The sequence below is a fragment of the Microcaecilia unicolor genome, chromosome 1 (genome assembly GCF_901765095.1).
Source record: "Microcaecilia unicolor chromosome 1, aMicUni1.1, whole genome shotgun sequence".
Lineage (NCBI taxonomy): Eukaryota > Metazoa > Chordata > Amphibia > Gymnophiona > Siphonopidae > Microcaecilia > Microcaecilia unicolor.
Window position 1 is genome coordinate 123,623,758 of NC_044031.1, and position 22,892 is coordinate 123,646,649.

At 43.9% G+C, this 22,892-nt stretch overlaps 1 protein-coding gene across 3 annotated transcripts in view; it reads right to left on the reverse strand.

The window, feature by feature from the left end:
- The window catches only part of NMT2 (N-myristoyltransferase 2), a 114,055-nt gene that overhangs the window by 82,547 nt on the left and 8,616 nt on the right, over window positions 1-22,892 (reverse strand). For all 3 annotated transcript variants that reach the window (XM_030199932.1, XM_030199941.1, XM_030199949.1), the window contains exons 2-3: window positions 14,912-15,050; window positions 1,226-1,370 (exon numbers count right to left, since the gene is read on the reverse strand). In XM_030199932.1, the coding sequence (XP_030055792.1) occupies window positions 1,226-1,370; window positions 14,912-15,050 (284 nt within the window). The remainder of the gene's footprint in view (window positions 1-1,225; window positions 1,371-14,911; window positions 15,051-22,892) is intronic.

Sequence of the window (22,892 nt, forward strand, 5' to 3'; positions counted from 1 at the left end):
AATGCACTACCGTTTTTCTGATTCCCTTACCGTGGAAACCCTAACGTGAGGTCTGCACCTCTCGTTAGGGCTCCTGTGAGGGAATCGGAAAGGAAAAGGGCCCCCAAAAAGAAGGTAAAAAAGAAAAAAAAAAATATATATATAGCATCATTTTTTTTTTTTTTTTTTTTTAAGTTTTGTCTCCCCGGCACTGCTCACCTTCTGTAGCAGCGAGGAGAAGGGAATTGGGGACCTGCGAGTCGATCCGGAGTTTGGGATGTCCCTTTCCATTATGCTCCTCTTCCAGGTCTCTTCAGCCAATCCAAGTGCGTGTAGCTGACACCAGCAAGCTAGATGCGCTTTGATTGGCTGAAGAGACCCAAGAAGAGGAGCATAACCGAATGGGACGTCCTGATTCTCCGACTGGCTACCGAGGTAATGGTGAATGCAACAGAGCTACAATGAGTAGCTCATTTGCATTCCCTTTCCTTAGTGAATTCCCGTTCCCTACCGATTCGCTATGGATTAAATGATCCCTTCTACCCATACATTCTCCATGTATGGTGGTAGTGTCCAAAAAACTGGAGATTCTGGGAACAAAAATGGAGCTGGATATGACGAGTGGAGCTGGACCTACGGAAGGATATTCTGTTTATTGGATAAGAATCCTGAAGTTGATGTCAAAGGTTTCAAATATAAGGTTGCTTAACTTTCACGTTGGCAGCAAAAATGGGGAAAGACAGGAGATGAAAGAGGTGGCACCCACTATGACTGAGAACAGAATAGTAGAGATTTTGAAATATGAAAAGTTGACATAAGGATTAAAAGAGCACAGGTATTTAAAAAATTTGGGAACCGACCGCAAACTGATTAAGATATAAGTGTGTGTGTGTGTGGGGGGGGGGGGGGGGGGTTGGTAAGGTTCAGGACCTTCTCTCTTCTTGTTTAGTTGGTGGGGGCAGAGGGGAACTTGGGAACAAACAAAAAAAAAAAAAAAAAGCTGGGGAAGATTACTTGGGCAAAAGGGAGGAATGAAGGAGGGGTACGAGCATAGTGGAATGAAGGGGGTTCACATTGCACAGATATTGCTCCCATGTGATTAGTACATGAGTTTTAAGATATTGAAGGAGCCAATGTTATGCCAATTATTTGTTGAATGTATATGTTGCTTGGAGTTAAGATACTCTTATAAATTTATTGCAACAGTCATGTTTAAAATATTTGATCTTCCTTATGTAAAACTCACCAAGTTTCGGTACAGGCTGCGTATCCCAAAACTGGTATTTCCGTTTGCTTGCATCGTCAAGATTCTTAGCTGGGCCCTGGCATGCAGAGAGAAGCTCCATAGCTCGCTGAATATCTTGCAACTTCTGCATTGGAATGGCTGGATTCTGCAAAATAAAAAAAATATATATATATAAATATCTATATATATCACCAATAAGAATATACAGTGGTTCAGTGACAGTGCAGCACATGGCCATATGAAGATCTACGTTTGATTCCTTGCTCAGATCTTTCACTTTCTGTGTCAGTCAGGCTTATAAGGTGATGAAGAAGCAGCATTCACAACCTCAAAGTAGGAGGAAGCTTCGGTACTTTTTTGTGCTGGTACACGCTGGTACGGTGTACTGGCACCTTTTTTCTGAGGGCTGGCTCACCTGTTGGCCCTCAGCTCCCTGACTTTCCGTTCTGCCCCCTGCAAATCTTCTATTTACCGAAGTCGCAGCGCGAACCAGCAGCAGTAAAAACAGTAAGCAGGAAGGCTTGCCTCCTTGTCGCTTCCCTGCCCTCTGTGTCCCGCCCTCGCGGAAAGGAAATTACATGAGGAAGGTAGTGTTTGGTACTGAGCAGTATACTCCAACGCGTTGGGAACAGGAATTGTTCACACCTTGGCATTTGAATTTTCTTTTGCATGCTCAGCTGAAAAATTTGCCTCGCTCTTGTTGTGGGAGTGTATTGTTGCAACCATTGAGAGGCATTTGGTGGACTCTTCTGAATTATTGGAATCAGAACCCAAATATTAGTGATTTATTGCCATGTAGGGGTAAAGCTGATTTTCCACCAGGGCTAGAGCACGGATAGTTTAAGAGATGGCTGGACAAAATAGTTTTGATCGAGCATTTTCTTAATGAGGAAGGTGTTTTTTTTAAGGCTTTCATTAACTCATGAAGACTATTTTGCTTATCGGCAGCTGCACCACTACTATACTAGCTTAGATCACGGGGTTGTACACATGCGGTTGGGTCAGAAAATTCGAGATTTTTTGCAAGGTGATGTTTTTGGCCAAGTTTCTGTATCAGGTTTAAATAGAGCTTACTCTGATTTCACTTCTCCCCTCCCCGGGAGTATGGTCCTCTTATGGAGGCTTGGAGTAAGGGCACTGGGCACAAACTGAAAGGGGGTGGATCTCCTAAAATTGATTAAAGCTATTCCATAGCAGGGTGGAAATGCGGAACTTCAGGAGAGTCAATACCATATACTCCACAGGGCATATATATCACAATATCAGGCAGCTAGAGCAGGTTGGGTGCCCACTGGTCAATGTCCCAAATGTCAGCCGGGTGACAATACCTTTTTTCATACTTTCTGGCGATGTAGTGGCATTCAAGCGTTTTGGCGATTGCTCCATCGATACTTAGGGATTCTTTTTGGTCACTGTGTAGTCTTTTCCATGAAGGGAGTTCTGCTTAATAACGGGGAGGCATATAGGATCTAGGATAAAAATGTGCGCTTATTACTGAGTAAAGCTTATGCATTGGGGAAAATGTGCATACTTAAAGCATTGGATGCAAGAGGAGCCTCCTTCCTTTTGGTATTGGAGAAACAGATTGCATGCTTTTATGTTATGGGAGGCAAGGGCTGTTAGGAACTCCCCAAAGGGAAGAAGGGCTTTCATGTCTATCTGGAATTGTTATTTGCAAACTACCTCCCATAAAGCAAACGGCGCAGTATTAAACAAGTTTCAGATTGTTTCCTAAGTTGGTACTGTTATATTAGGGATTGTTTGGGGGTTCTCTGCCTGGGTAAGGGAGGGTGGATTGGGAATACTGGACGTTATCCTGGGGTTATAACAGTCCAGACGCCAGGACATCTTCATGTAAGTTTAAGATATGGGTTCCAGAAGGATTGGGGAGAGAGCGGTGATCTTGCCTATAATAAAATTTGAAAAGGAAACTAGGATAGTGTAGAGGAGGGTGCAGGAGTTTTTTCACAAACACAAAAAAATGGGATCATAAGTTATCCGGCTCTTTGCTGTATGACTTTTTGCTTATTATTATGCTAAGCATGGTTATTGTTATGCAATTGCTCGCTGTTTTTGTTTCATCTTATTGTTTAGCTGTTCAATGTTGGTTTGTTTTTTTGATTCTGAATAAAAACCGTTTAACCTTGTAAAATAATACTTCAACACCAACAAGAAAGAACTTAAAGATCTGGTTTCCTATTATATTATAATCCATAGAAGTATACTACTTTGTCACCTTCTGATCACCCATCCATCTCTCCCTGTTTCTCACCACACCACCCCTTCCTTTCCTCTTTTCACTGGAATACTTTTATGTTTCTGATATTGTCATCTTTCCATAATGTTCTGACCTGAAGGAGGTGATTACGGCAGTCAAAGGCTAGTCAAAAATATATTGTTAGAAATAAAAAGAAATATATCTTAGTGCACTATTTATTAACCTTTAAAGTGGACTAACAGAGCAACCATACCATCTTATCCTTCATAACAGCATTACTAAATGCCTTCCACTCAAAACAGCTCCTTCTCCATTAGGCACAAGTGTTACTCTCGTTACTCCCTGGTCAGGTTCATGCCCCCCTTAATCATACTCCTCCCTTAGACTTACCTACCTGATCTGACTCCTGTCCCTCAATTACATTCTTCCCCTGCACACTAGCCCTGTTCGACTGTAACCCATTTAATTTTCACCCCTGTTCATAGCCTAGTGGTTAGTGCAGTGGACTTTGATCCTGGGGAACTGGGTTCGATTCCCACTGCAGCTCCTTGTGACTGTGGGCAAGTCACTTAACCCTCCATTGTCCCAGGTACAAAATAAAGTACCTGTATATATGTAAACCGCTTTGAATGTAGTTGCAAAATACCACAGAAAGGCGGTATATCAAGTCCCATTTCCCTTCCTGCTGACTTCCAACTCCCACCTCCCCAGTAGCTTTTTCTGTTCGTACCTCTTTAATATCAGCCAAACTGCCCTCCTCCTCTTCACATTTCTTTAAGATCAGCGAAGTGAACTGAGCCATCCCCTCCCCCACCCCCAGGTTCTCCATCAGTACCTCTTTAATATCAGTTGAGCCAACCACCCCCCCCCCCCCAAACACACACACTTGCTTTGCCATACCTTTTCAATGTTAGCCAAGCCAGCAGGTGGAGAGAAAGGATGAAAATCCAGATACCTGTGGAAGTTCAGTGTTGGGCAGCCACGCAAATAGCACCAGTGGCAGGGCTAGGGCTTTCAGACAGCAGAGGACTCGCAGGGGACAGTGTCTGGGCCCGAGTCAACAGAGGCAGGAAAGGGACAGCAGCAACAGCAGTGCTTTCCAGCAGCAGCTAGGGAAGGCGTGCAGGAGACAGTGGCTGAGCATCAGTCAACCCAGGGAGCAGGACCACGGCAGTGGTGGTGACAACAGCAGGCAGCAAAGCAGAGCTGCCAGACCTGTGCTGCTCACTCTTCAGCATGTGGCTGTATGAAAGTGCGGACTTGATGCTCTGCTTTGCTGCCACAAGTATTAGTTTGGGGGAGGGGCGGTTCCACACTCAGAAGGCGGCTGACACTGCGACCCTAAAGGAGGATTGTGCGACTGCATTTGAGGTCACAACCCAAAGTTTGAGAACCACTGAATTAGTTCATTTTGAGGTTTTCATGGGCCAGGTATTTTTTCAGATCTCTCAGGTCCAATATTGCCCTCAACCCAGAAGTTCTCTAGAATTAAAAATTACAGAACATACTCCACTGGATTTTCTAGAAAAGACTTATTTCACCTTCTCCTGCCAGTAACCCTGTTGGAAAGAGTCCAATCTGAAGATTTGAATGTAGCAATCTAATGGTACCAGACATAAATGTAACTCAATATCCTTGAAACTCCATTTTTAACACCCATTTGCCCACCATTGCTGATTGCCAGGATTCATGTAAGAATTGAATTCTGTGTTGGAAGAGTACTTGTACTACTAAACTTATTTTCAAAAACTGCATGTAGTTTAAGGCGGCATCATGGGTATCTTCTAACCCTCATGTTGGGGTCTTGGAGACTTCTGCTCTTTGTTGCTGCTGCTTTTGGTATGGGCAGTAACTCATCCTCTGATGAAAGAACTGACTTCTATAAGGGAAGAACTGTTTCCTAAACATGTGGGATTGCTTTGCTGAGGCAGATGAGGGTCTGAAGACTTGGAACAGTGGCCTTTAATCATAATCTACCAACTCATTTGCTTTATTTTCCAACATATTATCACTGTTGCATGGAACATTCCCCAGTCTATCATGTACATCTTCCCAGAGACATGACATAAGCCATGCAAATATCCTAGCCCCCTACTGCTGCACAGTATGTGCCAAGGTGCTTAAAGCCATATAAGTGCTCTAAAAAGGTACTGGCTACCATTATTTGTCTTGAGATTCAGACTTTTGGAATCTTTCCTAGGTGGGGGTGCAAAAGTGGTCTTTCAGAGTCTGCCCTTCTTATAAGTGGATTCTACCATTACTGAATGGTGTAGTCATTGGACTACACATTTTAAGTACAGCTTTCATCTGACAGAACCCCTATATCATGGTTTGTGACATCTTTAACTGCTCTTCTTGGAGTGTTTGTGCACAAGTACCATCACAGCTTCTTTCAGTGTCAATGTAGTGCACAATGGTGAATACATTTATCCTTTCCCTCTGAAGTTTAAAAAATGCTGTCCCTCATATTTTGTATGAATTAGGGATAAAAAAAAAAAGTGTCATGTGGTGAGGTATTTCTAGGCAGTGTGTCAAAAACATTTGAGGGTAGCCCACCCCACTGACTTTTTCTTGTTAAGATTATTCAGGCAATTCCTAGGACCGTTACAAATACTGCAACCCGAAATGAAAGAATTCCTGGCCTTCACTTATAGAATATACTGGACACTTGAAGACATTTGATGTTTCCATTTTGCTGAATAACTCCACTGTGCTGGCTGCTGTAGACCAAAGAGGACCTTGCCAAAGCACAAGGTAGTAAGAAAACTGTTCTCAGGCCAAAGGATCTCAAAACTGCAGAAGAGGTGCCTGGCTAGCAAAATCAGCTTGAAGCAGTGGTGAGTGATCCCGGAAATTCCAGCACTGATGTCATTGGGATAGGATCAGTATGCAAGGAAACTAATATTCTTCACAAATAGACAAACTGTCCCATGGAGGGCTGCAGAATAAGGACTCCCATGCATGCTCAGAAAACCCTTTTAAGATTTTCTGAGCTCTGATGGAGCTAGTCTGTTGGAAGCTGTCAGATGACTTCACCCAATTGAGTGTAGAGCTGCACCAAATAGCATATTTTACTATTCAGATAAATATGAATAAAGCGAAGATACTTACCTGTAGCAGATATTCTCCGAGGCCAGCAGGTCTTATATTCTCACACATGGATAACGCGATCCCGCATTGCCCAGTCCAGAGTGTATGACAAGATAAAAGGAGCTTTGTGGAGCGCGAGACACACTCCACCACACATGCGTAAGTGCTTCCCCACCCTCCACGAGAGCGCAGTTACAGCAGTACAAATACTACAGCACAGGTGACAGACAAAAATAAAGGAGAACTCCAAGGGGAGGCATTAGGGTTGTGAGAATATAAGGCCTGCTGTTCTCAGAGAATACCTGCAACAGTTAAGTATTTTCACTTTCTCCAAGGACAAGGCAACCTATGTATTCTCACAAATAAGGAATCCCTAGCTACCAGGCTCAATGAAAACAACCCCATTGGTCAACTGGGCCTCATAACAGCGAGGACATAACACAGATCAACCTGAAACTACATGCAACTATGTGAAAGTACAGTCTGGAACAGAAAAAATAATGGGCCTAGGGGGGGTGGAGCTGGATTCTAGACCCAAACAGATTCTGCAATACTGTCTGCCCAAACCAACTGTTATATTTGGGTATCCTGCTGGCAGTAGCGTGATGTGAATGTGTGAACCGAAGACCATGTTGTAGCCTTGCAAATTTCTTCAATAGAGGCTGACCGCAAGTGGGCTACCGACGCAGCCATGGCTCTGACATTGTGAACCTTGACATGACCCTCCAGGTCAGCCCAGCCTGGGCATAACTGAAAGAAATGCAATCTCCCAGCCAATTAGAGACTGTGTATTTCCCCGATGGTGACCCCCATCCTGTTGGGATTAAAAGAAACAAATAGTTGGGTGGACCGTCTGTGGGGCTTAGTCCACTCTATGTAATAGGTCAATGCTCGCTTGCAGTCCAAGGTGTGCAAGGTGCTCTTGCCAGGATGGAATGAGGTCAGAGAAAAATGTTAGCAAGAAAATCAACTGGTTCAGATGAAACTCCGACACAACCTTAGGCAGGCACTTAGGGTGTGTGTAGAGGACTACTCTGTTGTGATGAAACAATGTAAGATTCATCCACTACTAAGGCCTGAAGCTACTACTACTACTACTATTTAGCATTTCTATAGCGCTACAAGGCATACGCAGCGCTGTACAAACATAGAAGAAAGACAGTCCCTGCTCAAAGAGCTTACAATCTAATAGACAAAAAATAAATAAAGTAAGCAAATCAAATCAATTAATGTGAACGGGAAGGAAGAGAGGAGGGTAGGTGGAGGCGAGTGGTTACAAGTGGTTACGAGTCAAAATCCTGAGAGATGAGGTAATAGCCACCAAGAAAATAACCTTTCAGGTCAAGTAGTTCAGATGATAAGAATCCAGTGGCTCAAACGGTGCTTTCATCAACTGGGTGAGAATGACATTGAGATCCTATGACACAAGCAAAGGTTTGACAGGGCGCTTTGAGAACAGTAAACCTCTCATGAAGCGAACTAGAAGCTGTCCAGAGATGGGCTTACCCTCTACACGTTGATGATAAACACTAATTGCACCGAGGTGAACCCTAACTTCTTGAGACCAAACTTGGATTGGTGTAGGACATAAAGTGTGATCTAGGGCCTTGTCCTCACACCAGACAGCAAGCTTCCTCCATTTAAAAGAGCAACACCTCTTGGTGGAATCTTTCCTGGAAATCAGTAAGACTCGGGAGACACCCTCTGGCAGACCCAAGGAAACAAATTCTAGGCTCTCAACATCCAGGCAGCGAGGGCCAGAGACTGGAGGTTGGGATGAAGAAGAGACTCCTCGTTCTGCATGATGAGGGTTGTAAACACTCTAATCTCTACGATTCCTCGTAGTATAACTCCAGAAGAAGAGGGAACCATATCCGTCAAGGCCAGTAAGGAGCGATCAGGATCATGGTCCCCACCTGTTTTCAAATCTATGCTGAAAACAGACCTTTTCACTGCTGCTTTTAACTCCTAGCTACTACTCAATTGCCCTCCCCTTGTCCCTTCCTTCCTTCTCACCCATTACTCTTCATCACCTATTACTTCATTACCCATTACTTTTCATCCCCCGTATCTGTCTTGACTGTCTGTATTATTTAGATTGTAAGCTCTTTTGAGTAGGGACTCTCTTTGTGTCAGATGTTCAGCGCTGCGTGCATCTGGTAGCGCTATACAAATGCTAATAATAAAAACTGTCCCATAGCCTTGCTTAGTGTGTGCAATTCTGGCCACCACACTTCAAAAAAGATATAGCAGAACTAGAAAAGGTACAGAGAAGGGCAACGAAAATGATAAAAGGGGATGGGACGGCTACCCTATGAGGAAAGGCTAAAATGGCTAGGGCTCTTCAGCTTGGAGAAAAGATGACTGAAGGGAGATATGATAGAGGTCTATAAAATAATGAGTGGAGTGGAACAGGTAGACATGAATCACTTGTTTACTCTTTCCAAAAATACTAGGACTAGGGGACATGCAATGAAGCTACAAAGTAGTAAATCAGAGAAAATATTTCTTCACTCAACGTATGATTAGACTCTGGAATTTGTTGACAGAATGTAGTAAAAGCAATTAGCTTTGTGAGGTTTAAAAAAGGTTTGGATAGCTTCATAAAAGAAAAGTCCATAAGCCATTATTAAGATGGACTTGGGGAAAATCCACTGCTTATATCTAAGATAAGCAGCATAAAACGTATTGTACTGTTTTGGGATCTTGCCAGGTACTTGTAACCTGGATTGGCCACTGTTGGAAACAAGATGCTGGGCTTGATGGACCTTCGGTCTGTCCCAGTATGGGAACGCTTAAGTTCTTATGAGTTTCAACAAAGACTTCCCCACAGAAGATATGGAAGAATACATATACAAAAATCATGAACCCCAATGAAGGGGGCAGGCATCTGACACTAGTCTGTCATGGGCCTGGAACAGAACAGAGGGACCTTGTGAATGGCAAAAGAGATCCATTGAGGGGGTACCCCAAGCTTGGAAGATCTCACGGGCACTGCCCATGTTGAGAGACCACTAGTCTGGTTGAATGGCCCTGCTCAGTCTGTTGGCCAGGCTGTTTTTGCCCGCCAGATAAGTGGCATGAAGGAGCATATCATGCCACAAAGCCTAACACCACATCTGAATGGCCTCCTGACACAGAGGGCATGACCCATACCCCCCTGCTTGTTGATGTAATACATTGCAACCTGATTGTCCATTTGAATGAGTACAATTTGGTGAGACAGCCGATCTGTGAAAGCCTTCAGAGTGTTCCAAGTAGCCCGAAGCTCCAGGAGATTGATCTGGAGATCCGTTTCCTGGGCAGACCAAGCACCTTAAGTATGAAGCCCGTCTACATGGGCTCCCCAACAGAGGCGAGAAGCATCTGTCATAAGCACTTTCTGCAGCTGAGGAATTTAGAATGGGGGTTCCAGAGTCAAATTGGATCAAATGGTCCACCATAACAGGGAGAGAGTCAGCTCAGAGAACACTTGGATGACATCTTCCAGGTTCCCAGTGGCTTGACACCACTGAGAAGCTAGGGTTCACCAAGCAGTTCACATGTGCATCACAAACTGTGGACACCATGTGTCCCAAGAACCTCAACATCTGCCAAGCTGTGACCTGCTGAGAGGTACAAACCTGAGAAGCCAGTTGCAACTAGAGCTTCTGCTCTCAGCCCCAGGAGTAAGGCTTAAACCTTCTGCGTATCAAGCAGGGCTCCAATAAACTCCAATTGCTGGGCAGAGTGTAGATAGGATTTGGGGTAGTTTAAGACCAACAACGAATCCTAGTAGCTCGAGCACCCGAACAGTACTCCAATATATGTCCTTTGCCAGTCAACTATCTAGATAAGGGAACACATGAGACTCCCAGTCTGCATAGCGACGTTGCGACTACTGCTAGACATTTGGTAAATACCCTGGGAGCTGATACAAGGCCAAATGGCAACACATGGTACTGGAAGTGCTGTGTTCCCAACTGAAATCGCAGACACTTCCAGTGGGCTGGAAGTATCCGAATGTGTGTATAAGGCATCCTTTAAGTCCAAAGAGCACAGCCAATCGTTCTCTTGAATGATGGGGAGAAGAATGCCCATGGAAACCATCCTGAACTTTTCTTTGACCAGGAATTTGTTCAGGGCTCTTATGTCTTATTTTGCACAAAGAAGGACCTAGAATAGAATCCCTGCCCTTCCTCGAATGGGCTCGACTGCATGGGCCTTCAGAAGGGCTGAGACTTCCTCTGCAAGTACCTGCTTGTGCTGAGAGCTGAAGGAATGAGCTCTCAGTGGGCAATTTGGAGGTTTGACGCCAATTGATGGCATATCCTAGCTAGGCTATTTGAAGAACCCACCTGTCAGAGGTTACAAGGGGCCAACTTTCAAAGAAAAACTTCAGCCTCCCCCCAACTGGTAAGTCATCTGGCATGGACAATGGAACAGCAGCTCGTCCCTTGCTTTGACAGAGGAGCAGCAGGGGCCTTAGGTGCACGCTGTTGATGCAAACGAGCACACCGGGGCTGAGCCTGAAAAGGCGGGCGAGAGGAGGTGACATACCTACGCCTCTGTGAGTAATAGGTACCCCTTCTTGACTTGCCAAAAGTTCTCCTAGAGGAGGAGGCAGATGCAGAAGGCATCCGGCGGGAGAGAGATGGTATCAGCGTGTTTCTTGATTTGGTCAGCGACTTCCTCAACCTTCTCTCCCAAAAGATTATCCCACTGGCACGGGGCATCCGCTAACTTCTGCTGAACCACAGGTTCCAAGTCAGAGACATGCAGCCATGAGAGTCTGCACATCGCTAAACTTTGGACAGAGATCCTGGATGCCAAATCAAGAGTGTCGTAAGCGTCCCGGCCAAGAACTTGACACGCCTCCTGCTGCATGGCTAACTTGTGAAGCGACTCGGCCTTCTCCAGAGGGAGAGAATCAGCCAAATCAAGCATCTTGTGCACCGAGTCCCGCAAATAAGTGCTAGTGAAGAGCTGGTACGACTGTATACAAGACACGAGCATAGAGGCCTGAAACATCTTCCTCCCAAAAGAGTCCAAATGTTCTAGCTTCTCTGCCCGAGGGTGCCAAAGCATAGTCCCTAGAATTCCTGGCCCTTTTGAGGGCAGATTCAACCACAAGGGAGTAATGAGGCAACTGAGGCACATCAAACCTAGGGGTGCTGTGAATCTGGTACATGGTATCAATCTTCTTGGACAGTACTGGAACAGACAGAGGGGACTCCTAGTTCCACACGAGAATATCCTGCAGGATCTTGTGCAGCAGTACAGTCACAGCCTCTCTAGGAGGAGACTCATAGTCCAGGACCTCAAGCATCTTGGCCCTGGGCTCATCTTCCACTTCCAACGGAAACGGAATGGCAGCCGCCATTTCCTTGACAAAAGAGGGAAAGGAAAGACTCTCGGGGGATGCCATAGGACTCAACCTCCTCCGCCCCCTAAGAGCGCTCCTCATCAGTATCAGACCAAACCTCCTCATGGGAGGGCTGAGACCAAGCCTGCCTCGATGTACAGGAATGATGTCCTCGAGAGGGGCATCGAAGAGTCTACTCCCATCTTGCCTCCAGCGAAGCTTCCTCTACTGACGTCAAGGGATTATCAGCCCGGGTAGCAGACACCGGCGTCGCAGGCCGCACCGCAGGCTGAGGGCCAAGCGGGGCCACAACAAAAGGCTCAGTATGTGCAAGCACCCCCCGGTGCTGATGCACTCCGTTGCAAGAAGCCAGCCAGCAGCTCAAGGAGCAAGGCATGGATGTGCTCATCGAGGGCTAACGCCACGAAAGGCTGGGGCGCCTGTTCAGAGGAACACTGCAGAGCCACTGGGGTAGAGATGGGAGGATGGCCCTAGCTGCTCAGAGAGCTCCGCACCGGCACCTCTTGTGCGGAGGGGGAGTGGTCCTCCCAGTGCCACCACTTTTTAGTTGCCAAATCCCTCAGTGCCCCAGAACTACCGGCATTTTGCGTCGATGCAGATCGATGCTGATGCTTCTTGGCCTTCGCTCGAAGCTGCTCGAAGGCTCCTCGGTGCAGATGAGGACTTGGAATCCTCATGTCGCCTTGGGGTCGGGGGCCCTGCACAGCAGTCAGCATCGAAATGTGTGGAGACCCACTCGATGCACTACTCCTCCCAGTGTCCACAGTCTAGCAGTCATATGCATCGATGCTCCCGATGCAATTCCTGATGTCGATGCAGACACCGCTGATGGCTAGGATTCGGACCGGGCTCCATAGATTTGTTCCTGTTGAGCCTCTCCGGTCAACTGGGTTCTTTTCTTCATACGAAGACACAGGACACAGTTAAGACTATGATCAGGCCCCTAGACACTGAAGACACCAAGAATGGGTGTCCTTGCCAGAGATGGTCCGACTGCAGTGGGTACAGCACTTGAAGCCACTGGGAACTTGAGTGGGATTGGAAGGAAAAACTCCAACGCTAAATCAAACGAAGCGATGGTGCCATAAAAAAGGGGCAAGGCACCACAGGAAAAAAAAAAAAAAAAAAAAAAAAAAAAAAAGAACGGAAGAGCCCGATTGAAGTCAAGGCCTAAAAAGCAGTTTGACGCATTAAACAAAGGAAACTTAGAACGGGGGGGGAATGAAACTAAGACAATAAGGGAAGAGGGAAAGGAAACCCGAACATGGGCACACAAAAGTCACTACAAACAAATCGCCGCAAAGGCACAAAAAAGCTCACCATGGACCGAGCAGTGAAGAGCAGCCATTCCTCACCACGGTAAAAAAAGAACTGTGGTAACTACTCTCTCTCGGCAGGAGGGAAGGCACTTGCTTATGAGCGGTGGAATGTGTCTCATGCTCCACAGAGCTCTTTTCAGCTTCTCATAAGCTGCAGACTAGGAAACGCAGGATTACGTTACCTATGTGCGAGTACACATAGGCCTGATTTAGTATAGTCAGTTGAATACCAAATATGAATGGGCACTGAGCTTTTGCATTAACAATAATAAAAGAAGTAATGTGAAATCAGAGATCAAGTGTTTATTTCAGTAGGATTTAGCACAGTACAGCCCCAGATTATTTGTATTCAAATTTAAATTGCTATTTGGCCAAACTGAATCGGTACAGCCCTAATTGAGTGGCTGATTCATTCTGCTCGCTAACAAAGAACACATGGAAAGCTGAAATAAGGATAAGTCATCAAATGAAGCTGTCCAATGGAAGGTTCAGATGAAATATCATAAAAATACTGCTTTATTTGTGGGTAATAGATGCCTGAAATATTCTACAGAGGTAATGGCAACCGAAACTGTTACATAATTTAAATATGCTTGGGACAGAGAGAGTGCAGCAGTAAGAGCAGGTGGCAGGGAGGGCAACAGGTAGAATGCTCAGTCATGGAATTTTAAAAAGGAATCAGAATGCAAATCAAAAAAGGACACTATGGATACCTTGGGATAGCCTGCATGGCGCAGCCACTGTTAGAATCCTAACATTGGCCAGCACTGGGAAGCTAGGTATTTTGGATAATGGCCTCACTACTCTTGGTAGCTGTCTGGATTGCTGCAGCATCTGGTGAGAGGACATGGAAAGGGGTTGAATGTTGGGTTAAGTAAGAGATTTGTAAAACTAAAGAGGAAAAGAAGGACTGGAATAGTCTTCCAGTGGAAGCAATGGAGGTCAGCACTACAAAGGTTTTTAAACATATTTGGGAAACAGAGAGCAGTAGCACAGGACTGAGAGATTAGGTAAAAGGAATAGCAGGGGGAGCTGGTGTTTATGTGTGTGAATTAAATATGTTCGTATTCTACACAAAGTGGTAGAAAACCAGAGAGGACAAATACTCGGCAGACTGCATAGTCCAACCTGCTGTCATCCAATTAGTATTTAAAATGTGATCATACTTGAAGTCATTCCAACTGCTAGCATTCTGCAAAAATGGCAGTTTAAAACATTGCCCAATGTAATGGTACATCACAGCTACAAAGCAAAAACTAATATTAAAACATTGCCCAATGTAATGGTACATCACAGCTACAAAGCAAAAACTAATATTAAAACAAGTGGGAGGGGGAGGAGGCATGTTATATAACATCAATACAGCAGAATTGTAGAGCACTGAATTTGTATTCTTAAAACATGAATATATTTTACTGCACTTGTATTGTCTCCCTGAGAAAACACTTTCAGGCAATATCCTACTATCACAGCAGATTAATATGGAGTAGAGAGCAGAGACCTTAATTAGTTACCAGGATGGCAAAACCAAATCAACTTTAAAATGGCATGGTGCTTACCTTCTAGCACCAGGGTGCTGTTCTGGTCTTCTCCACCAGAGAATCACCAACAATAGTTTAAATCACCTGTTAAATAGCAATGCCCAATCTTAGCTTGCGAAGAAAATCACAAAAGTTATTAGATTAAGTTCTCACTTTTGAAGGCTGTTGGATTTTGATCTCCTGGGAATCAGATGCAGAGTCAGACTTGGTACCTCCAGAATTTGGTTTCTCCTTTTTTCTCTTCTGTTTTTTCTTCTTCTTCTTTGCTCCCAAGTCCCCTCCAGTACTTGTGCTGAGAAATACAGAGAATGCATAATGAGGATAGGTTTGGGGAAAACTAACACCTCAGAATACAAACAATGATAGAAAGACCTTTAAAAAAGCTGCACTTATTTCAGATCTCATTACTATGATCACCAATCTTAAAAAGAATGAGCATATCACACAGCCTTTTCAACAAAGTAAATTGCAAGAGAGGCCTGGAAGAGAGAGGGCAAGAGACAGCAGAAGTACAACAGGTAACAGAAGCAAATCGGGACCTGCAGCAATGAAAAGGACAATGAGGTACTAGAAACAGACATGCAAAGTGAGAAGAATATACAAATGAGGAACTAGCCCTCTCACACACAATCCTACCCAAGCCCCGAGTTCCCATTTATACTGCAAGTACTCAGCCAATCATAGCCTTCTTTTGGTCTCCCACCCGATTTTGGAGCCTAAAGACAGCGTTCCTGCTCTCCCACATCCCTATGTCCTTAAATCAGCCCTCTTTCCCAGGTATTTGTTGTCCTTGCTTTTTCTAGCATACCAATTTCTCTCACCCCACCTCCCACATTAGCCCTCTTCTAGTCATCTGTTCCAGTTCTAATATCAACCTCCAGTTACCAAGCTTCTGCTTCCATCTGCTCCAGCAGGGGCAGTAGCATGTTCTTCCCTCCCACAGTTGTGCTGCTGCTTCTATTTGGCTGCTAGGCAGGTTTGAAATGATATAGACACATCCCGTTTCCTGCGAAAAAAGCAAGAAGTGCCTGGTCTGGCATTTCAAATCTGTAGGGAGCCCTAAGAAAAGGAGCAGCACCATAGGCGGTCGGTGGCCCAACTGTTTGGGGAGGCTAAAGGGGCGGGGTTAGGGGTGGAGCTTAAATCCATAATTGTCTGATAACAGAATAAAAATAAAAAAAAGTCACAATTAATACCTTTTATTAAATTTAGATATTAGATATGTATCATATGTCAAAGAATAAAGTGGTTGCTCAAAGCATATACTAACCACAATCGCTCAACTGCAAAACACTATGCATAACTTTGTGCAAAAACACACTCAGAACCTCACTGTACCATAAATATTACACTGGGCAGAACCTAATACACCAATATACCACCCAGACCGTCAACAATATGAAACAAGGGATCATAATATCACAATTCTCATGTAGAGCCACAAAACATCCTAATTCATGTTTAATGTGGGCTTAAATGCCATAAATAAGTAAATAAATATAAACTTTTAATGTTGAGCACCTGATTCTCAAAGTGAACATATTTCAAACACTATAATGAAAATAAAATGATCTTTTCTACCTTTGTCTGGTGACTTTGTTTTTCTGATCATGTTGGCCCAGTATCCGATTCTGCTGCTATCTGTCCTCTTAACTCTGTTTCCAGGCCTTCCTTTCCATTTAATTTCTTTACTTTCCGCCTTTCTTCTTCATTTCTTGTCCTACATCCATAAGTAAAAGCTGGGTCCTCCGCAGACTTGACTGTCCAGTGGATCCAGCTTCTGCCTATTTTCTTCATCCATGTGCAGTTTTTCTCTCTTCCTTTTCCCTCATCTCATCTCCTTCCTCACTCTTCCCTCCCCTCCATCCATGTCCAGCATTTCTTCTCTCTCCCTTCCCTCTCCTCCATCCATGCCCAGCAACTCTCCTCACCCCTGCCCCCCTCCAGCCATCCACACCCACCCAGCGATTCTCTCCTCTCCCCTGCCCCCCTCCAGCCATCCACACCCACCTAGCGATTCTCTCCTCTCCCCTGCCCCCCCTCCAGCCATCCACACCCACCCAGCGATTCTCTCCTCTCCCCTGCCCCCCCTCCAGCCATCCATACCCATCCTCAACAATTATCCTCGCTCCCCTGCCTCCGTCGCAGCAGCCGCAGTGAAAGCCCGTCTCTAGCCTTGTAAGCCTTCCCTTCATTTCCGTCAGTGTCCTGACTCCCGCCCTTGTGGAAAGAGGAAATGACGTCAGAAGAAGGCGGGACACTGACGGGAACGAAGGGAAGGCTTACAAGTGAAATATTCAGATCCTTTTCTCAATAGAGAAACCTCAAACGTGTAAATTTCCACCAATCTCTTTTCACATATTTTCTCATTTACCACAAAATCAGGCACTCCTTTATAATTTCAGTCAACTTAGATCAAACAACAATTCTTTCTTTCCTTTTTTACACACGGAGCTCAAACATGCAGATCCTGTCTCAGTCAAATCTCTCCTATTACCGGGCAGATTTTCTAACAGGAGCTGCTCATCCAATCAGAGAGCTCTATTTGAATGCAGATTAACATACACTCTAATGGGAATTTTTAGTCAAAAACACTAGATAAACCCTTCGTTTCTGGATCAAACTTCACATTTTTGATCAGAGCCATGCCCTAACATTAAGGCTGTAAACATTTCCAACCATTTTTACCCATAAATATGCAAATGAGAACCTCCCAAAAACGGACTAATTTGCATATGGCTTCAGCAAATTTGAGTACATAGTATACCAATCCCACTTCCTAGCACCTAAATTCTGCAATTACATTTAATACAAATACTTTCAAAACTTATTTTTAGCACTTTTAAAATTTCAGGGGTCAGTGCAAGTCTCTTTGGTATGAACTGCTCATGTGCAGGAATTCATCCTAGTTAAATATCTCCCTGGCAACCCAGGCCACCTCCAACCAACCCCCCTGCTCTCCCAGCAGTAAGGTAATCAAATTACACCAATTTCTACAACTGGTTACACAAGCCGACGGGCTTTCACTGCAGCTGCTGCAATCAACAATTTAAACCCCCTGGGGAGGCTTAGCCTCCCCAAGCCTCTTATACCGGGCGCCTATGAGCAGCACAGCTACAGGAGGGAAAAATGTGCTTCTGACGCTGTGAAGGGGTGATCTGGTGAGGTATTTTTATTTATTTATTGCATTTGTATCCCACATTTTCCCACCTCTTTGCGGGCTCAGTGTGGCTTACAATACGATATGAATGATGGAAATACAATTTGTTACAACTTGGTTATGGATTACATTGTGAAGAGTTATACAAGACAATCAAAGTGTTGTTAAGGAATATAAACATTGGAACCAAACCTTGAAATATTGGAAGGAGACAGCGGGAGGTTAAAAGGGCATTGTGTATGGTATACATATTTCTGTGAGTAAGGGTATGAGTGAGGTGAGACTATGGGGGATGAGAGTTCAGAAGTGGATGTATTGATGTATTAGTGAACAGTGAGTGTGAGCTTTATGTGTTTTGCTTCTTTCCGTAGATTTTTTCAAAAAGATGGGTCTTCAATAGTTTGCGGAAGGAGGTTTGCTCGTGGATCGTTCTCAGGTTGCGTGGCAGTGCATTCCAGAACTGCGTGCCCACGTGAGAAAAGGTTGACGCGTGTAGCGTCTTGTATTTTACGCCCTTGCAATTAGGGAAGTGCAGGTTGAGGAAGGTTCAGGATGATCTTTTGGCATTTCTGGGTGGTAGGTCTATTAACTCAGACATGTAGGCTGGAGCTTCGCCATGAATGATTTTGTGGATTAATGTGCATACTTTAAAAGTAATGCGTTCCTTGAGTGGAAGCCAGTGTAGCTTCTCTCGTAAGGGTTTTGCACTTTCATATTTTGGTTTTCCGAAGATGAGTCTGGCTGCTGTATTCTGGGCCGTTTGAAGTTTCCTCAGTATTTGCTCTTTGCAACCTGCGTATAGTGAGTTGCAGTAATCCAGATGGCTTAATACGAGGGATTGCACTAGGCAGCCAAAGACGGATCTTGGGAAAAATGGTCTTATTCTTTTCAGTTTCCACATGCAGTAGAACATCTTTTTGGTTGTATTGTTTGCATGAGTTTTGAGTGTTAAGTGGCGGTCGATAGTGACTCCAAGGATTTTTAGCGTTTCTGAGATTGGAAGGTTTAATTTTGGTGTGTTTATGGCGATAAATTCATTCGTGTAGTAATGGGAGGTGAGTATCAGGGATTGAGTTTTTTCTGCATTTAATTTCAGACGAAATGCATTTGCCCATGTGTTCATGATGTGTAGACTTTGATTTCGTTATAGATTTCTTTGATGTCCTATTTGAAAGGGAGTATATTGTTACATCATCGGCGTATATATATGGGTTGAGGTTATGGTTTGATAGGAGTTTTGCCAAAGGGATCATCATTAAGTTGAAAATGGTTGGTGAGAGGGGTGATCCTTGTGGTACTCCACATTCAGGTGTCCATGCATTAGATGTGGTTGAATTTGATGTAACTTGATACGAACGCTGTGTTAGGAACCCCTTGAACCAGTTCAGGACATTTCCTCCAATGCCAAAATATTCAAGTATGTGTAATAGGATTCCGTGGTCAACCATATCGAAGGCACTTGACATGTCAAATTGTAGGAGGAGTATATTGTTTCCGGTTGCTATTGTTTGTTTAAATTTGGTCATGAGGGTGACTAGGACCGTTTCTGTGCTATGATTTGATCGGAATCCTGATTGGGCATCATGTAGTATTGAGTGTTTGTTTAGGTAGTTTGTGAGTTGTTTTGTTACCATTCCTTCAGTTATTTTGGTTATTAGTGGTATGGATGCTACTGGTCTATAATTGGTTAGTTCGCTCGTGTTTTTCTTTGTGTGTCTAGGAATTGGGGTGAGTAAGATTTTTCCTTTTTCTTTTGGGAAAAGTCCGTTTTGTAGCATGAAGTTTACGTGTCTCGTTAGGTCTATTATGAATTGTTGAGGAGCAGATTTCACCGCCCCGAGCTATTGCCCAACTGACTTGCCCCTTAAGCCAACCCTGATGTTCAGAGCTTTACAAGAGAACTGAGCTCTTGGGAGAGTTGCTCCATCCAGATGCCATGGAATAACACCCACTTATTGCCTAATTCGATAGCTAGAGGTGAAGCTAACTAAACTAACACCTCTCTGTCCTATTCTGAATAAATTAGTCCCCTCTCCATCACTAAGGCAGGGAGATACTATTCAGGAGAGCAGAGAGCGCCTCATATATAACCAACAATTCTCTCACCCATCTACCAACACTCCTAGGCTAAGTAGTTGGGTTGGCAAGCAAGTGGGAGGTGGGTGGAGACATAGGCAGGTGATTGGGACTTAGACTCAGGCCACCTGCAATGCCTTAAATTAGAACCTTGAGACCATAGGGCCTTGGTTAGGGGTCCTGAGTTTGTGGGATTTCAATTAGGAATCTTATTTCCAGGGGTTCCTAACTTAAACGTTCAGTCACCAAAAACCTGAGATCTCCAAAATCTAGTCACTTTTCAGGAGGAAGTCAACTGGAAGTTAGAAAAGGACTTCACTTAAGAGCAGAAGTAAAATCTTCAGTGCTAAACTGGACATAAAATGTGCCACAATTTTTTTTAGCATACTGTAAGGGAAGTTAACTCCATATTCAAGTTATCAGAATGTCAAGTGCGCTAAAAGTAGGCTACTATTTAGCACAATTCTTTTGTTCACAAAATCTTTACTACATATGAACTCAAGCAGCAGAAAACAACCCCCCCCCCCCCCCCAAAAAAAAAAAAAATGAACTGCACTAATCCTACCACAGCTATTACAATGGCCCCAGGATGAGCCATCTTACTTAGGCCCCCTTTTACAAAGCCACACTAGTGGCTAGTGGTGCAGTAATGCTGGCACAGCCTATTCACTTTGAATGGGATGTCTCAGCATTGCTGCACGGCTTTGTAAAAGGGGGCATTAATTCCGAAAAATGTTTCATAGTTCAACAATTTTTTAATTGATGACATGTAAAATACTTCTTGTCTCATGTAGCACATTTAACAATACAAACAGTTCACTTAACAGCCATAGTGCCCATTATAAGTATACTAAATGTGAGACGTCATCAATGTTTTATTAATCACACTTTTATATTCCCCCCACCCTTCTACTGTTATCCCCATATGAACAGAGAAACCAAACAAGACCAAAAAAAGGAAAAAGGAAAAGGATGGGGGGGGGGGGGGGGGGGGGAAGGGGCCCCTCCCGGCCGGCTTCTCCACAGCTACGTTTTCTTATGTGATTTTTATCTCTGTTTGCAACGGAGCATCCTGATCCTGTCTCTCCATTCCTTAAGAGGGGTTTAAAAGCAGACTCCTGGCCCTATGCAGAAGGGATTCAATATATATGTCCCATACTGTTTGAAATAGTTTTAGTCTCTTGGGGGTTTAGCATATTGTCGCTCTAAAAGCATCAATGCCTGTAATCAATTTCTCCATGTCCAAAAAGATGGCGCATCTTCTCCTACCCAAACCCCCAAAATCACTTTCTTCCCCAGTCTGCCTTCCTAAGAAGCAATATATATGATTTGTTCTGTATATGAAATGCTTCATAGTCATCAAACAATACCGCTGCCGGAGAAAGTGGTATTACACAACCTATCAATTTCCCCAGATAGTTGAACGCTGCCCCGAAAAATGTTTTAAAAACAAAACATTATCATCATTACCACCCATCTGAATGGGTTATCAAGCAGACTTATGTCATAAGGTGTCCTTTAAGATCAAAATGGTCTTACCAGGATTTTAAAGTAATATCATTACTAACCCATCCTAGTGAGGTAAGCCAAGGTACATAACAATAAAATCTACTAACAGCAATAGTCCAACCATTAAGTCATAACAGTTGTACTAAACCACATAAGATTTGCTTCCAAAACATTTTAAGTTTCCAAAAATTACTTAGCTGCTCTATGATAAAACAAGGTGTTACTAAAAGCTATATGCATAATAGGTAGCTGTGTCTTGCTGGGACAAACATCAGGATAGATATTCAAAGCCAATTATACATTTGCTGGCAGCCAGTGAAAATATAATTTAGCTTATTAATGCTTTTTCAAAAAATAGATATTTAATAAGCTGCTCAAAAATCACTAAACAATCATATCTGTGTATCTGAAACCAAGGCTGGGCAAAACACACATTTAGCAGCAATATTTAGCCACTAAAAACAGAGAGTGGTGGTGCAGTCACTGCACTATCCATATAATTAGCACTAATAAACATAAAGTACCCATGTTGAACTTAAGCTGGTGACTGCAGTGGTTAAACATTGGCTGAGCATATTTTAGACAAAAAATGAGGTATAATAGGTCAGTTATTCATATGGGAAAAGGCCACTAATAGAGAAGGATCTGTGCTGTTTAACATATAAGTGGCCTGGATAAAGGCGTGACAAGTGAGGTGATCAAAATTGAAGATGACACAAAATTATTCAAGTGGTGCTGGGCAGACTTATAGGGTCTTTGCCAGAACCGGTGGTGGGAGGCAGGGCTAGTGCTGGGCAGACATACGGTCTGTGCCCTGAAAATGACAGATACAAATCAAGGTAAGGTATACACAAAAAGTAGCACATATGAGTTTATTTTGTTGGGCAGACTGGATGGACTGTGCAGGTCTTTTTCTGCCGTCATCTACTATGTTACAATATGTTATCAAAAAGAAACCCTTATACACCAAATATTTTTTCTTCAAGTACCATCAGAAGGTGGGCAGCTTCCAGGTTTGTTTCACACTGTGTAATGGGCCAGAAGAGACAAGCTAACATGACTGACAGCACTGTCACTTCTGCAAACAATCCATGCAATGAAGAGCCCTTGTCCGAGTCGGCTCATTTTCTATAATCTTGGGTCTAAAAAACCTCTCGACCTCAAAGAGGAAATTTTGCCTTTTGCTAAAAATAAAGCCATAGAGTAGTCCTGTAAATCAATGTATTCCAAGTTGGTCCTGGAGTATCCCCTTGACAGTCAAGGTTTCAGGATACCCACAATGAATATGCATGAGATTGATTTCCCCACACTGCCTCCATTGTATGCAAAGGGGGTATTCCAGGACTCACTTGGGAAACACTGCTGTAAGTGATCTGTTGCAAAGGACTA